We start from the raw sequence: 15790 nt of genomic DNA, 5'->3' as shown, positions 1-15790 counted from the left end.
TTGGTGTGGCTGCTGGGAGCATGCATTTCATCTTGGCTCTTCTGCTTCCTAGCTAGGACCCCGGGGCAAGTCACTAGATCACTCTGTGCCTCAGTTTCCTTTCTATAAATCATAAAGCTACAAGTAAGTTTGTCATGAGGATTAAATGAACTGGGATTTTTCAGCACTAACAGCTGTGCCTGGCCTATAGCAAGCAATACACAAGTGTTTTTAAGGTCCAGCTCAGTGTTTCTCGAACTTTTTTTACTAGCACCCACAGTAACAAATATACTTTCCATCACCACCATTTTTCTTTTTGATGGTGATTTGGAAAACACCAGTCTCTAGATAGCTGATCCCATTTTGTTTCCCCTATTAATAATATATAAGGTTCTTGGGGTACAGGGAATATGTTTGATTCATTTTGGTCTCCGATTACTTCATTTCCTTCTTTCATTCAATTTACCAAGCTTGTATCACCCATTCATTCCACATATATTTATCGCCCTTTATTGAGCACCTACTATGTGCCTGTTGCATATTAGTGCCCCAGTGCAGATCAGACCTACGTTAAATGAATAAATAAGGCAGGGAGGTAGGAAGCCAGGAAGGCAGGCAGGAAGGAAAAAACCCAGTGTCCTGGATGCCCATGGCCCGAGAGAGCCCCAACTGGCAGCAGTTCCCCCTTTTAGTTCCCACTTCTACCTCAGCCAGAAAATTGCCCCCTCTCCAGCCTCCCTGGAGCCCATCAACTGCCTGGGTGCCAGTCCGGCATCTCGAGGAGAGGCGGTGCTCGGGGAGCCGCCCCCTCGCCTCCTGCCTGGGGCGAGGTGGTGACGCCCTCTCCGGGAGCCGGGCAGCCTCCGCGCCCCCGGAGGGCATGCGCCCCTCCGCGGGCAACTCAAGCATAGGGCCCCAGACCCACGGAGTTGCCCGAGAGGCCCGGCGGCTCCTCCCCGGGGGCCCTCCCCCTCTGGGGCGCGTCATTCTCCCCACCCCCGGGTCCGACCCCGGCTGCTCCTCGCACGCCGGCCACGCGGGGGACAAATCTCAGCCACCTGCTCCGGAGCCGGGGAGCCGGGGCACCGTCCGCCCCATGGAGCTGCCGGCCAGCAACGCCAGCTGCGAGAATGGTGCGTGAGGCCAGCGGGGACCCCGTGCGCTCTGCGTTTCGCCTTCGCTCCCTGCTGCTCCTTTCGTCTGCGTCCTCTCCTGCCAGGGGGACCGAAACGGGGGAGGGCGTCCGCATGCGTCGTCCCCCACCCAGTTCTCAGGCCCGTCTTGGGAAGGAGCAGGGCTCTGGCTGCCTTTCCCCCTCTTTGGAGCTGGGTAGCTGAGGGGGGAATGGGAGAAAGGGGGACGTGCGTGGGAGGGAGGAGGCGGGATTTATTGATTGGAGTCGGTCTACCAAGAGATGTGTGTGTGTGGGGGGGTGTCTTTTATGTATAGTTGCTTCAGATTTTAGTACCTGCCCAGGTCTGTCCCCCTGGGGCTCACCAAAGACAGGGTAGAGGGCACAGAGACTCACCACCCCCAAACCCACATCCCCCTTTTAGGAAAAGGAGGGAAAGAATAAGGAAAGATATAAGGAAAGGAAAGGATAAGGAAAGATTATCCTTGTAATAACCCAGGAAAGGATAAGGAAAGATTCTGGGCTTTATGCTCAAGTTATTATTATGAACCTGTGTAGTGGACTAGGCTCTTAACCTGCATTATCCCAGTTAATCCTTAACACAACTCTAGATGGCAGGTAGATATTATTACCTTACTGTCACCATTCTGGAAGTAGGGAAAATGAGGCTCTGAAAAGTCTGATTAACTTGCTCAAGGTAATACAGTGGGGAAACGGAATATAGAACCAGGGCTCTTGGATTCTAAAACCTGTCCTGTGCTCATCTCCTTTCTTGGTATTTCTCCATTTTCCTACCTGGTCTTGGTATGCAGCCTGTGGGACATCCCTGTTTTTCTAACTTCTCTTCTCCAGTGAAGCTTTCAAAGCAGGCGTGTTGGGTGTTGGCTGGCCTTGGTTTTGTGAACAACGATGCAGTCCATTTTCAGCCTCGTCTTCCCCTGGGGAAAAACATGTTCCCCAGTCTTAGCATATTCTGGAAGAGAAGCAGGAATCATCTGGCCCAACACCCATTTGTCAGGATGAGTACCCTCCTCAGAACTGGATTTCCTTTGGCCATCAGCCCTCTCTCCTTTTCTTTTTACCCCTGTGGGAGGACTTGACTTGATGGAGGGCACTGTGCCCCTTGCATGCCTCAGGCCTCCCCCAAAGAGCCAAGCCCACCCTTTGGCTCCACCTGCTGGAGATGAACCTTCAGGAGGGCGGGGGAAGGGGGTGGAAATGGGCTTGGCCTTCCTGTTGGGAGTCGCCCTCCTTGGCCCACATCCTCCCAGGTTCTGGCTCTTTTCCTGAACTCAGGGAACTCCCAGGATTTGACTCTTGCCCTAACTGAGGAACAGGAGTGAGCAGTCAGAACAAGTTTGATTAGGGACCCAGAGGGTTTCTTGTCTCATCTTCTCTGGATTGTGACACAGGTGTTGGAAAGAGAGGTTTCCCACTGCAGAAGACACATGGGCGTCTCCTGGTGGGTTCCAGACCCAGCTCTGCCACCAGGCTTTTATGAGACTCAAGCAAATCCTTCCCCAACTCAGGGCCTCAGTTTCCCCAGCTGAAAAGAAAGAGGGTTAGACAGGATGCCTTCTAAGGGCTCTTCCAGCTCTGCTGTTCCATGCTTCTGTGCCATAAAAGAAAGGTCAACAGTGCCCTTAACTTTGTTACACCAAAATGCCACTCTGTGCTCTAGATATGCCAAAGCTAAAGCTGCCTGACCTTTTGGACTTTGGGCCCTTCTAGTGCAGGCCTAGAGATCTAGCTTGGTTCAAGAAGAAGTGCCTGGCCCGGGCCTACATCCTTGGCCCACGAGCCTGGGTCTTTGTGACCCACAGTTTGAAAAAGACCTTCTACCACCAAAGGTCACAAACTCAGATACTTATAGGGGCCGAGCACATAACAAAAATGACTGAAGGGAGCCGGCTGTGGACTCAGAGGAATCGCAAAGAGCACATCCTGTCTAGGGGCGAAACCACTGCTGAACCTCAGCTTACTGTTGTCTATGGGACCGTGTGCCCAGCAGACTAAGCAAAGGCAGCCCTGAAGCTGGACTTTCATGGGAAATCTCCTGATTTTTAAATGTTAGCAGGGAGCTCGTGTTTTAAGGTAACCTTCAAGAGGCTAAACGACACCCCATCCCCCTTGCCACCTGCTCTGTGTGTGGGGTGGGGGTGGCGGGGGGCGGGGGTGACTGAGAGCATGAACTTCGGCATTATATGGGCTAGGGAAGCAATTCTGGCTTCACCACTTACCACCAGTGTAGCCTTAGGCAGGTTACCAAGCTTCTCGGGGCCCCAGTTTCTTCAGCTAAAACCCTGGACATGACCACTGCTGTTTCCATGATAGGGGTGCTCCTGAGAAGCCCCAGGGTGCTGGGCCCTGGGAGTACCAGAGGATTTTTGCCTGTGCTTTGTACTGTTTCCTTGAACTTGGGCAGCTTAGTTCTTCTGACTGAGGGTCTGCCCCTCACGCCCAAGTTTGTCCTGTTGTCCTTGGTATTTGTGCCAGAAGAGCCAACAAGGGTGTGCTGGCTCAAGGGCATGAGAACTGATTGACTCTCATGGACTCTAGGACTTGGAAGGAGAGCTAAAGACTGATCCCGCATGGGGTGGCAGGGACACTGATCCCTCTGACGCCTGAAGGAGGCCTCAGCCCTGACCACAAGCACCAGAGGTCTTCGAAGTAAGGCCTCCGGATGGTCGGTTCTGACAAACAAGGATGCTCGTATTTCATCACCTTCAGGCCTAGGAGGGGCTGTGGACTCCAGCCTCACTCCCTCCTGTTACCTGTCAGGACTCTGCACTGTGGCTGCAGTTAGGGATATGTAAGTGAAGAGGCCTCTGGGAGGGGAGAATCCCTGTGTGATCCTGAGCTGTTGGAGGCCCATGTGCCCAGAGGCTGGGAGGGGATTCCTGTGGAGGCCGGGAGGTTGGATTCGATGAGGCCTGAGAGCTGTGGGGACCCTGTGTGGTGGTGGTGGGGCGGCGGGGGCATCAGTCTAGCTTCGTGGTGAGGTGCTTGAGTTCTGGAGTCAGACAGCCTGTGTTCTTAGGCAAGGTTCCTGACCTCTCATGGCCTCCATTTCCATTATCTATGAAACGGGAATCAAAGACAGCACTTATCTGACACGTGATTGGAGGCACTTGATGAGTTCACGGAGATAAAGTCCCTAGCTTGCATGCAGATGTCCCCAGCGTGACTCTCACCATGGTCCTTCCCCAGGTTCCCTGATCAGCCTGTACTGCTCCTCCCAGCAAGTCCTGTGCCAGATCGTCAGTGGCCTCAGCCCCAAGGTGCCCATCAATGTCATCTCCAACAGCTGGCAGGAGAGGTTCAGGCAGAACTACAGCTTCTACGTCGGCCTGGGGCTGGCCATCCTGGCCAGCTTCCTCATCGGCAGCAGCGTCATCCTCAAGAAGAAGGGCCTCCAGCGACTGGTGGCCTCCGGTGCCACGCGGGCTGGTAGGCTCCTGGGGGGCGGGGGTGGATGGGGTGCTGGGTGGCGAGCCCTCGGCCAGCCCTGTGAACCTCCCTTCACGGGGTCCACTGTAGTGGTTTGAGAACCTGTCCTAGATGGGCACAAAAGGCTCACTGTCAGTCCCGTTGGGAGGCTGATCCACCAACAACAGGAGACCTTCCTTTATAATCCAGTAGTTCCTGAGAACTACATGATCAGTTCATTGGGGTGAAGACAGGGAAGAGTCTCAGAGCCAAGAATCAGAAACCCCAGGTCTAGTCCTGGTTTTATTTCTTACCAGTTGTGTCATCATAGGCAAGTCACAATTCCCCTACAAAATGGGAATATAATACCTTTGCCCAGAACAATGTCAGACACTGGTGCATCCTCACGTACTCTCAGTCTGAGCTCCTTTATAGGCTACAAAAGAATTACTGAGTCTCTGTCCACAGGGATTTGCTTGTTTGAAAAGTAAGACGTGTATCCATGAAACAATTGTTGAGAAAAGGAATCCTATGTTAAAAAATTTGTTCATTTAATCATCATTCATTGTGTACCAGCTGTGTGCCAGGTGCCGTGCTAGACCTGGGGACACAGTGCCCTTGTGGGGCATTGAGTTGAGTGGGAGAGACAGGCAAGTCGATAAACAATTGTTCTGTAGCATGTTAAATGTTATCATGGGGAAAATGCAGAATGTTATGGCAATATTTTGGAGGGGCAGGTAAAGCCAGGCTTGGGGGGTAGGGGAGGTTTTCTGTAAGAGTTGACTTAGAAGCTGAGACCTACATGATGTGGAGATAACTAGGTGAGGGGAAAAGAAAAAGAAGTAGTATTCCAGGCAGAAAGAACAGCATGTGCAAAGGCCCAGGGGTGAGAGAGCATGAGTGATATTAGAAGCTGAAACTGTCTCAGGATGGCTAGAGCATGGAGGGGTAAGAGATGGGGTGAGGGCCAGCTCATGAAAGGTCTTGTAAACTGGGCTCCAGAGTTTGAGTGTAATTGTAAGTGACAAAGGTTTTAGGCAGGGGAGTGACATAGTTCGATTTCCGATTTGAAAAGATCTCTGGTTGCTGGGTGCAGAGTGGATTGGGGACAAGACTGGAGGGTGGGAGACCAATTTGGGGAGAAGAACAGCAGAACTTGGGCCAGGAAATTGCAGTAGGAATGGAGACAAGTGGTGAAGTCCAGAGATAGATTTTGAAGGTAGGACTTACTGGGTTTGGGTTTGGTGTTGCCTGGCCCCAAGGGGAGGATGAAAAAATGAGTCAAGGTGACTCAGAGCTCTCTGCTTTGAGCAACTGGGGAGATGATGGTGCTATTTTCTGAGACAAAGAAAGCAGGAGGAGCAGGTTTATAGGAAGATGGTGTGTTCAGGTTTGGACGTGTTCAGTTTAATGTTCTATGGGACACTGAGCTTTGGAAGCAGACTATTTGTGTTCCAATTCTAGCTCCTCAATTCCAGGTGATATGATCCTGGGCAAGAAAAATAGTTTTTCTGCCTCAGTTTCCTCATCTGAAAAAATGGGGATAGGAATAGTTCCAGCTATATCTTGTTGTGAAGATATGTAGTATGTTTAGAAAGATGCTTAGCATGGAGTAAGCACTAGTGTTAGTTTTACTGTGATCTAAGTGGGAGAGCCTGACAGACAGTTGGATACCCAGGACTAGAGCCGGGTGTGCTCTAAAATGGAGAGCTGTGAGGTGTGGGCATGAAGTCAGGATCAGTGGTCGTTGCTGCTCTATCTCGTCTTCTGGACAAGGGTTTGAAAGGCCAGAGACCTCCCAGAGTGTCAGAAAAATAGCTGCTTCCACTCAGGAGAGAGCAGAGCAAGTATCATTGACCATTCAGAAAGGCAGCTTCCCTGGAATCAATTTTTTCTCCAGTCTGCTCTTTCAATATCTTCTGAGATTTCAACTCAGAGTAAAATGCTCTCAGAGCACTTGACTTTTATGGGCGATTCTGACTGCTTGCGGAACCTGATGAGAGTTAAAGACCATCTTAGAAAAATGGGCATTCACAAAAGGCAACATACAAGTTTGGGATTTTCACGAAACTGTCTAAAACCCACCCTAATCATCCTCCTCCTCATCCACATCACTAATACTGAGTATTGACCATGTGCCAGGCTCTGAGTCCATCATGTGAACAAAGCAGACACAGTTCTTGGCTACATGGAGCTTCCATGTTAGTGGGGGAAATTTCAGAAAATAAATAGATCAATTCAAATTATAAATGACACATGTCATTAAGGAGAAGAACTGAGTGTGACGAGAGAGAATCCCAAGAGGAAACAATAAAGATAAGGGGACCAGGGAGGGCATTTTAGTGGAAGCAACATTCAAGCAGAGACCTGTAGAATAAGTGTAGATATAGGCAAATATTGTTAAGAAGACTATTCCAAACACGGAAAAGCACATGCAAAGGCCTTAAGGCCAAAAAGAGTTCATCATTTTTGAAGAACTCAAAGACAGCCTGAGCAGCTAGACTGCAGTAGGAAGCGTGGCAGGAGATGCCTTTGGAGAAGCGAGCAGGGTCAACACTGAACAGGCTTGTTAGGGATTCTGGTCTTTATCCTAAGAGCATTTCGAAGCCACTGGCCAGCTAGAAGCTGAGGAGTGACATAATTCTTAGAAGACTCCTGGCTACTGTGAAAAGGAATGGATTATAAAGGGACAAGAGAAGAACCAGAGGAGTCCTAGGAGGCGGTTGCCTCAACCCAGACCAGAGGTGATAGTGCCTGGGAGTTGGGTGGTGGCAGTGGAGTGGACACACGTGAAATGCATTTTGGAGACTGAACCAGCAGGACGGAATGGATGCAGAAGGTGGAGTAGTGGGAGGATCAGGTGTGATTCCCTGGTTTCTGGCTTAAGCAACTAGGTACGCGGAGGTGCCGCTTACTGAGCTTCATTTGGTGGGTAGGGAACATTTAAAACTCAAGAGTTCCATTTAGGACAGAGTTTGAGATGCCTGTGCGAGACCCAAGAGTTGTCAAGTAAGCAACTGGATATACGTCAGGGCTAAGAAGAAAGGATCAGGGTGCATATATGCAATAGGGTATCTGGATGGAATTTAAAACTTTGGAAGGGATGAACTCACCCAGGGCAAGGCCCCAAAGCAAGCCTGGAGGACTCACGACAGCTGACATATATACTGAACCCTTAGAGACTGGCGAGTGAAGGTAGAGAAGGAAAGGTCCTGAGAAAGTATGGCCAACCTCTAACTTCATGCCCATTCCTTTCTACAGTGGACGGAGGCTACGGCTACCTGAAGGATGCAATGTGGTGGGCTGGATTTCTCACCAGTAAGTGGGTTCTTTGCTACTAAGGGTAGTGCCCTATTGATGACAGAGGCAGAGATGAAAGGAGGGGTGGATGGGGCATTTCTGTCTCGATTGTGCAAAATATGAATCCAAGGCCCAGATTTCTAGGGGGAGAATCCAAACAGTCTTTGCAGGTAGAACATTTTACCTGCATCTCAGGTCACTTTCTCCATCCAAAGTCAGTCTTTCATCCGTAAAGCATCTGTCCCCAGAGAGGTTTGTACAGAGCTGGTAGTGATAAAGGTGTAATTTCTCAACTTCCCTTTAAATTCAGGGAGCTATGACTGCCCGCTGGAGTCTTCTGGACTCCTGCAGGGCACAGCTTGGGACTCCTAAGTCAGCTGCCCCATTTCACAGGCAATTGTTGGCTCACTTAGAACATGGCTGGTCTGCCACCTAAGGTTTGCCCTCATTTTCACATTCACACATTCCTTTCCACCCACCCTCTGGCTTTCAAACCCTAATTCTTTGGGATGGAAAATTAGCCAGACCCAGGTCATTCCCTACGAGCAGGGAGACAGAAGAGGCACTTGCAGGATCTGTGAACTGGAAGCTCATATGGGGAGAAGTAGGCCCTTTGGGAATGTCTGACTTTCTAACCTGTCTGCCTGTCAATCTAGACTATCCGTAACTCCTCTGGGAAAGACGGCTTCACGGACCATTTGGTACCTGGAGAATCAATAACTGTAGCTGTGTCTTTATTTGATAATTAACACTTTCTAGAGCTTACCTTAAGGATACAGACCAATCATTGGCAGTCCCTGAGATACACTTAACCGTGCCTAGGCTAGAAGCCAAGGGACCTCAAGAACCAGGAGGCACCATGTGACCCGGGACTCCAGGCCACCTCCCTATCTTTAACATGGGAGGATTTGGTCAGGATCATCTGGGCCTGACCTTTAGATCAGATTCTGCAGGGAGAGAGCATAGGGATTGGGATTTTAAGGAATGCTGGTCTGGGATTCTGTGAATGGCTGAATGCTGAATGAAGCCGTCTCCACCCAGATTCATTTGGGCTGGAGATGGCGCATCAGAGCCACTGTGACCTCTCTTCCCCCTTAATTCCCTAGTGGCTGCCGGAGAAGTTGCCAACTTTGGGGCCTATGCGTTTGCTCCTGCGACAGTCGTCACACCACTGGGAGCGCTGAGTATCCTCATAAGGTTGTTGTCACCTCTCTTGCTGTCTCTTCCTATTTTCAGTTTGTTGATGTCCGGAACTGCACATGGGGTCAATTGCTACTTGCAGTCAGGGACCTGGGTCAGTCCCAGCTTCCAGAAAGAGGCGGTGTGCTGTTCAGAGCTCCGCACCCTTGGATTGTTTGCTGCCTGGGCAGTGAAGGGGCAGGCCAAGCCCAAACCAGGTGGAAGGGCTTCCCCCGCCACCAGGCTGAATGTCTCATGTCAGTGTTTTGGCGCCCCAATAGGAGAAGCACACACGTTGAAAGTACAAGTCCTAGATTAACCCTCCCTGGGTTCTAACCACCTCTCTGCCACTTTGTAGTTACATGGCAGGTCACTTAACTACTACTCTAAGCCTCAATTTCCCATCTGTTAAGTGGGAGTTTTCATAATACCTGCCTGAAGGCATTGATTTCAGGACTAAATGAGACGATACAACGAAAGTGCATAGTACAGAACTGGCACTGAAGAATATCCACAGCTAACATATATTGAGGGTTTACTCTGTGCTAAATGTTCTAAATGTATTCACTCATTTAATCCTCACAGCATCCCTACTAATTAGAAAGGAGGGGAGACCTGAGGCCAAGAGAGGTTAAGCATCTTGGCCGAGGTCACCCAGGTCCCAGGAGGCTGGGCCAGGATTCCCTCCCAGGCAGTCTCATTTCAGAGTCTGGGTGCTTAACCACTAGGCCCCATTGCCTGGAAAATGTTTGATGGTATTAAAGATAGCTGCTGTTAAACGTGTGTGCTTCCCATTGCCCCGGTTCCTCCCAAGCTACAAACACAGTTCCTCTGTGGGGGTCCTGAGCCCCATGTGAAGCTGGCTCTGATCGTCACCCTAACCTTGGAGCCCTGGTAAGTCCCTAGGCCACCACACCCAGTACCTGTAATTTCCTGCTTTGCTTTACCAGCTTGATGACAATTTTGCAGGATTTATGCAGCCAAAAACCAGATAGAGCCGTGACTCACATGGCAGGGTTGGCTGATGTAGCTGTGACACCAGTATCGCATATCTGATTAGTTTACAGATTCCCATCCCAGGAAGTTGGGAGCAGCAGGGGATCCTCCACCGTGTGACCTCTGCCTTTGCTAATGCTACCGGGGGCTGGTGAACAGGCATTGTGGGTAAAATGTTTTGGGGAGTTTTAGAGGAGAGATGGGAGACATTCAAAGGAGGTTAGACATCAGTCCCCTCTTTCCTGATACCTTTAAGCAGGACTCATGAGGCTCATTGGGTTACCTTAGGTCAGCCAACAGATTTTTGCCCTAAACTAATGCCACCTGTTTAAAGAAACAGAAGCATGCCCTAGAGATTATACCAGTCTTGTCTCACCACCCTTCTTCCTTCATCTTTGCTGGCTCATTTGGAGATGTGACGGGAATGAAAGTCACATCACCAAGGAACAGCAAGGAACTGGAGGTGTTTTGTCCAGAAAAGACTCAAGGAAGTCAGGAGAATTCTTCTCAGTGAGGTGTAGAGGGAAAACCATAGGCTTTATAATTAGCCAGAACTTGAGTTCAAATCCTGGCTCATCTCTTACCAGTTGTATGAGCTTGCCATCATTTAAGCTTCTATGGGACTCAGTTTTCTCATCTATAGAAAGGACATAAGTATATTTTACTTCTCAGAGTTGCAAGATGTTAGTGAGATAATAAATGGGAAGTTCTTAGCACAATATCTAGTAAGTAAAGTGTGCCCAAGTGTCACTGTGGTTGTTTATATTGGCATATGCAAATGGAAGAAGGAATGGATTTGTTTTGTATGGCTCAAGGAATAGATATGGGATGAGTAGAAACTACCAAATTTTAGGTTAATAACAGAATGAACCTACAATGGATTCATTTGCCTTGTGAAGGGGGGAGCTGCTTGCCACCAGAGGTATACAAGCCAAGGCTGAAAGCCTTCTGTTTGCAATGTTAAGAGAAGATGTGCTTATTGGGTAGGAAGTTAGACATGAGTGCTTTGAAGGGCTCTTCCAACTCTTCTCTTTGGGGATATTGTCAGTCTCTAAAATGAAAGAAATTCACATGTATGTTGTCGATTCCTCCAGCCCACACTGTAACCCTCCCCCAAATGAGTTTCTATTTCACACATTTCCTAGGGGTCTAGAAAAGCTTCCACGTGTGAGAGTAGTGAGCCCTTGCTCAGCCCTCACTTTTCTCCAGGACGCTGGGACCGGGCTGGCTGCTGTAATCCCTTTCTCCACTTTCACATGCAGTGCCATCCTTGCCTCATATTTCCTGGGAGAGAGTCTGAACCTGCTGGGGAAGCTGGGCTGTGTGATCTGCGTGGCCGGCAGCACCGTGATGGTGATACACGCCCCCGAGGAAGAGAAGATCACCACCATCATGGAGATGGCTGCCAAGATGAAAGACACAGGTAGGCTCCAGGCTCCCAGTGAGCAGGAAAGCACTGGGTGTGAACCATGTTAAAGGTCTGACTGGGTTCTGGCCATCTCAGGTGCTGCCATGTGGAGGAGGAGGAAGCAAGCTCAGGGAGGAAAGTTGATGGGCTGGTACTGAGGCTAGCTTACAGGATCCCAGTCTGATAGGTATGGATGCTGTTATTATGTATTTGTTATGTGCCAGGTACTGTTCTAAATGCTTTGTTTGCATTGCCTTAGTTCAGGTTGTTTTAACAGAATATCATAGACCGGGTGGCTTATAAACAACAGACATTTATGTTTCACAGTTCTGGGGGTCACGATCAAGTCCTGGATCAAGGCCCAGTAGATTTTGTTCATAGATGGCCAGCTTCTCGCTGTGTCCTCATCTGGTGTAGAGGGCAAAGGAGCTCTCTGGAGTCCCTTTTATTTTTTTTTATTTTTTATTTTTTTTTGTGGTACGCGGGCCTCTCACCGTTGTGGCCTCTCCCGCTGCGGAGCACAGGCTCCGGACGCACAGGCCCAGCGGCCACGGCTCACGGGCCCAGCCGCTCCGCGGCACGTGGGATCTTCCCGGACCGGGGCACGAACCCGTGTCCCCTGCATTGGCAGGCGGACTCTCAACCACTGCGCCACCAGGGAAGCCCTGGAGTCCGTTTTATAAGGGCAGTATTCCCTTCCTGAGGGCTCTACCCTCATTCCTGAATCACCTCCCAAAGACGTCACCTCGGAATACCGTCACATTAGGGATTAGGACTCAACATGTAAATGGGAGGGGTGGCATTCCGTCAATTGCGTGTATTAATTTAATCCTACAAAAAAGCTCCTATGAGGAAGGTCCTAATATTAATCCTATTTTACACAGAGGAAACTGAGGTCTTGGGGATTTGACTAATAACTTGTACAAGTTATTTAAAAGTTGTGTTGCTGCAACTGCGACCCATGTTTGACTCCAGAGCCCACGTTCTTTTTTTTCAATTTTTTTGGCCACATCAGGTGGCATGTGGGATCTTAGTTCCCTGACCAGGATCAAACCAGCACCCCCGGCGTTGGAAGCACGGAGTGCTAACCACTGGACCGCCAGGGAAGTCCCAAGCCTAGGTTCTTTTTTTTTTTCCTTTAAAAAAAAAAATTATTTATTTTTGGCTGTGTTGGGTCTTCGTTTCTGTGCAAGGGCTTTCTCCAGTTGCGGCGAGCAGGGGCCACTCTTCATCACTGTGCGCGGGTCTCTCACCATCGCGGCCTCTCTTGTTGCGGAGCACAGGCTCCAGACGCGCAGGCTCCGTAGTTGTGGCTCACGGGCTTAGTTGCTCCACGGCATGTGGGATCTTCCCAGACTAGGGCTCGAACCCGTGTCCCCTGCATTGGCAGGCAGACTCCCAACCACTGCGCCACCAGGGAAGCCCCCAAGCCTAGGTTCTTAATGAGACATCCCATTGCCATGGGTGGGGGGCTCTAGAGGCTACTGGCATCCTCCCAGGTCAGGTTACCTGTCTCCATCCCCCACAAAGGGTACCTCGTGTTTGCTGTGCTTCTGCTGGTGTCCTGCCTCATCCTCATCTTTGTCATCGCCCCACGTTATGGACAAAGGAATATCCTCATCTACATCGTCATCTGCTCTGTGATCGGGGCCTTCTCCGTGTCCGCCGTCAAGGGTCTGGGCATCACCATTAAGAACTTCTTCCAGGGGCTGCCAGTTGTGCAGCACCCTCTCCCCTACATCCTGTCCCTCGTGCTGGCGCTTTCGCTCAGCACTCAGGTCAATTTCCTCAACAAGGCGCTGGACATCTTTAATACCTCCCTGGTGTTCCCCATCTACTACGTGTTCTTCACCTCGATGGTGGTGACCTCCTCCATCGTCCTCTTCAAGGAGTGGTACAGCATGTCGGCTGTGGACATTGTGGGCACCCTCTCTGGCTTTGTCACCATCATCCTGGGTGTGTTCATGCTTCACGCTTTCAAAGACCTGGATATCAGCCAGACCAGCCTGCCCCACGTGCACAAAAACCCAACCCCCCCTCTCGCCCCAGAGCCCAGCAACGTTAGACTCGAAGACAAGAAGGTTCTTGTGGACAATATAGAACTCTCCAGCACCCCATCACCAGAAGAGAAGCCCAACGTGTTTATAATCCATTCGTAAAGCTTGGAATACATCAGGGAGAGGGTGAGCCCTGTGGTACAGCCTGACTGCTCAATTTCAGAGCCACCTGCTTATTTTCAACACAACTCTTACCAGTGGGCTCTCTTTTCTTGAGACATTCATTTATACCTCACCGCTGTTTCTGAGAGAAGAATCCCTACCCTACTTCACATTGGTGCCAGCAGGTCCCCTGGATCTCCCGTCCTACTTGTTTCCTCGGTGCCATCTCTGTGTTGTTGGGAAGAAGATAGACAGGATTTGATCCATTGAATGTAGCACAAGCCAAGAACTTCCCTGAAATGTTGGTCATCAGGAAATCCTTCACACTGGTTCTCCTCCCGAGACTGATTCACCGTTCCTGAGCCCAAGACTAAAGAGCAGCTGGCCCTCCGAGGCCCAGAGAGCAACTCGCCATGCCTCCCATCCAGAACCAACAGACACACAATTATTGTAAAATGTCTTGTTCCATTTGCCATCTCATCTTCGGAGACAGAGGCAAGACCTCAGCTGACCTGCGTACTGTGAAAGCCACCTGACGTCTCAGGGAAACACTTCCACCAGCCCCATTCCCGGAGCAGCCAGCCTGGAGGTCAGCATCTGTTTCCATCCACCCCACCCCTTCCCCACCCTTCCCTCTCTAGATACATCCTAAGGAGTCAGTCATGGAGACATTCAGGCAGTTATCTAAGAACTCAAAACAACACAACAACCACAAAAGGTGCTTCCCAGCCAAGCTCTGCTGGCCAAGCCCAGTGTTTCATTTTGCCTCACTCTCCAAAGAGAACGGCGATTGCACTGCTCTTAAAAGTAGCCTGGTTGTCGATCACAACGCACTTTCCTTTTCCTCAAGGAGTAAACCCAAATATGATTTGGGGAGATGGGGAGAAGAGTGAGGGGCAGTCAGGAAAGCAGACACAGGCTCTCTGGAAACCAGGGCTAACTTTTGTGTTTACTCTGGTGGCGAACCAAGAACCCAGGTGGAAAAGGCTCTGGGTAACTTTTCTTTTGGACACACCATGCGGCATGTGGGATCTTAGTTCCCTGACCAGGGATTGAACCCGCACCCCCTGAAGTGGAAGTGCAGAGTCTGAACCACTGGACCTCCAGGGAAGTCCCCTCTGAGTAACTTCTGGGCTGAAGCCTTAGAGGCTTGGCCAGTAGGATCAGCTTTGAACTTCAGTGACCAAGTCGGGGGTGTAAGCTCGGCACGGCGTGCAATCTGGCTGTTGACCAGATCGCCACCAAGTCCCCAGCTCCACTGATGAGCTGCCCACACTGGGAAGCAGTGTGTCACAACTGCTCCACCACCACCTGCTTTGGGGACTGCCTTTGGTCCCCTCACATTTGACCAGAGGCAGTCAAAAAACAAGAGCAGCTGGAGAGAGAGATAATATCCCCTACCTTCCAGTCTTCTCTCCAGCAGCAAGAATGTGAGAGTTGATATGAGGACCATTGACAGGGAGGTAAGGGAGCCAGTATCTCTGTAAAGAAGGAAGACCTGGCCCTCAGCCCCCTAGCTGGTGCAGAGCCTCCCCTGTGTAACTCCACATCCATGCCTGTGTTTACGTCCTGTGCCCTAAGCATAGCCAAGCCCAGGCCAAACTGTTGCTGGCCTTGAAGCTCCAAGGAACAGACTGCCCTCCTGCACCGCCAGCCTCAAAGCCACAGTTTTTAATGAATGTGGATTTCTCTCTGTAACTAAAATCAGTGCAACATGTTGGATCTTGAGAATGACTGTAATCTGAAGGCCCTGAGAGCGTGGTCTTCAGGGTCAGGAATAAAGACCTCTGAGTGTGTTTACTTGATACTTACATCTTGGCTTTCCTTGGACACGGAACAATTAGACGGCTTCCTCTAGTGCCGGGGGGCCAGTCCCCAATCTCTGGAGAGTTCTGGCTGCCAAGGAAGTCCCTCCAGTGCCTTCTACAGCCACGCCTTCACTAGAGAAGGAAAGGCTGTTGGGGGAATAGCGTCAGTGGAAGACACCCATCCCTTGTTTATGCCTGAGCCCTTACGAGAAGCCCACCACAGTGTTAAGAGCTCCACGTGAATACTTTTCAGCTCTCACAAATCCTCAAGGTAGATCTGTATCATTCGTGCCTTGAGTGACCCCAGACCTATTAAAACTAGACTGGCCTGTGTCCAGGTGCAAAGACAGCTCCCTCGACTGGTCATGGGAAAACCCAGGGCTTTTCTATGGCTCAAGGT

The 15790-nt window shown here is 50.4% G+C and overlaps 1 protein-coding gene across 1 annotated transcript; it reads left to right on the top strand.

Annotated features, from left to right (window-relative positions):
* Positions 1-809: 809 nt before the first annotated feature.
* Positions 810-15387, top strand: NIPAL4 (NIPA like domain containing 4). The gene is made up of 6 exons (XM_059062943.2): positions 810-1112; positions 4322-4561; positions 7802-7858; positions 8947-9037; positions 11278-11438; positions 12954-15387. The coding sequence occupies exons 1-6, from the start codon at positions 860-862 to the stop codon at positions 13580-13582; spliced, it is 1431 nt and encodes a 476-aa protein (XP_058918926.1). The 5' UTR covers positions 810-859; the 3' UTR covers positions 13583-15387.
* The last annotated feature ends 403 nt before the right edge of the window (positions 15388-15790 follow it).

Source organism: Kogia breviceps, chromosome 4, assembly GCF_026419965.1.
Source record: "Kogia breviceps isolate mKogBre1 chromosome 4, mKogBre1 haplotype 1, whole genome shotgun sequence".
Taxonomy (NCBI): Eukaryota; Metazoa; Chordata; class Mammalia; order Artiodactyla; family Physeteridae; genus Kogia; species Kogia breviceps.
This window is presented reverse-complemented; position numbering and strand designations above follow the sequence as displayed.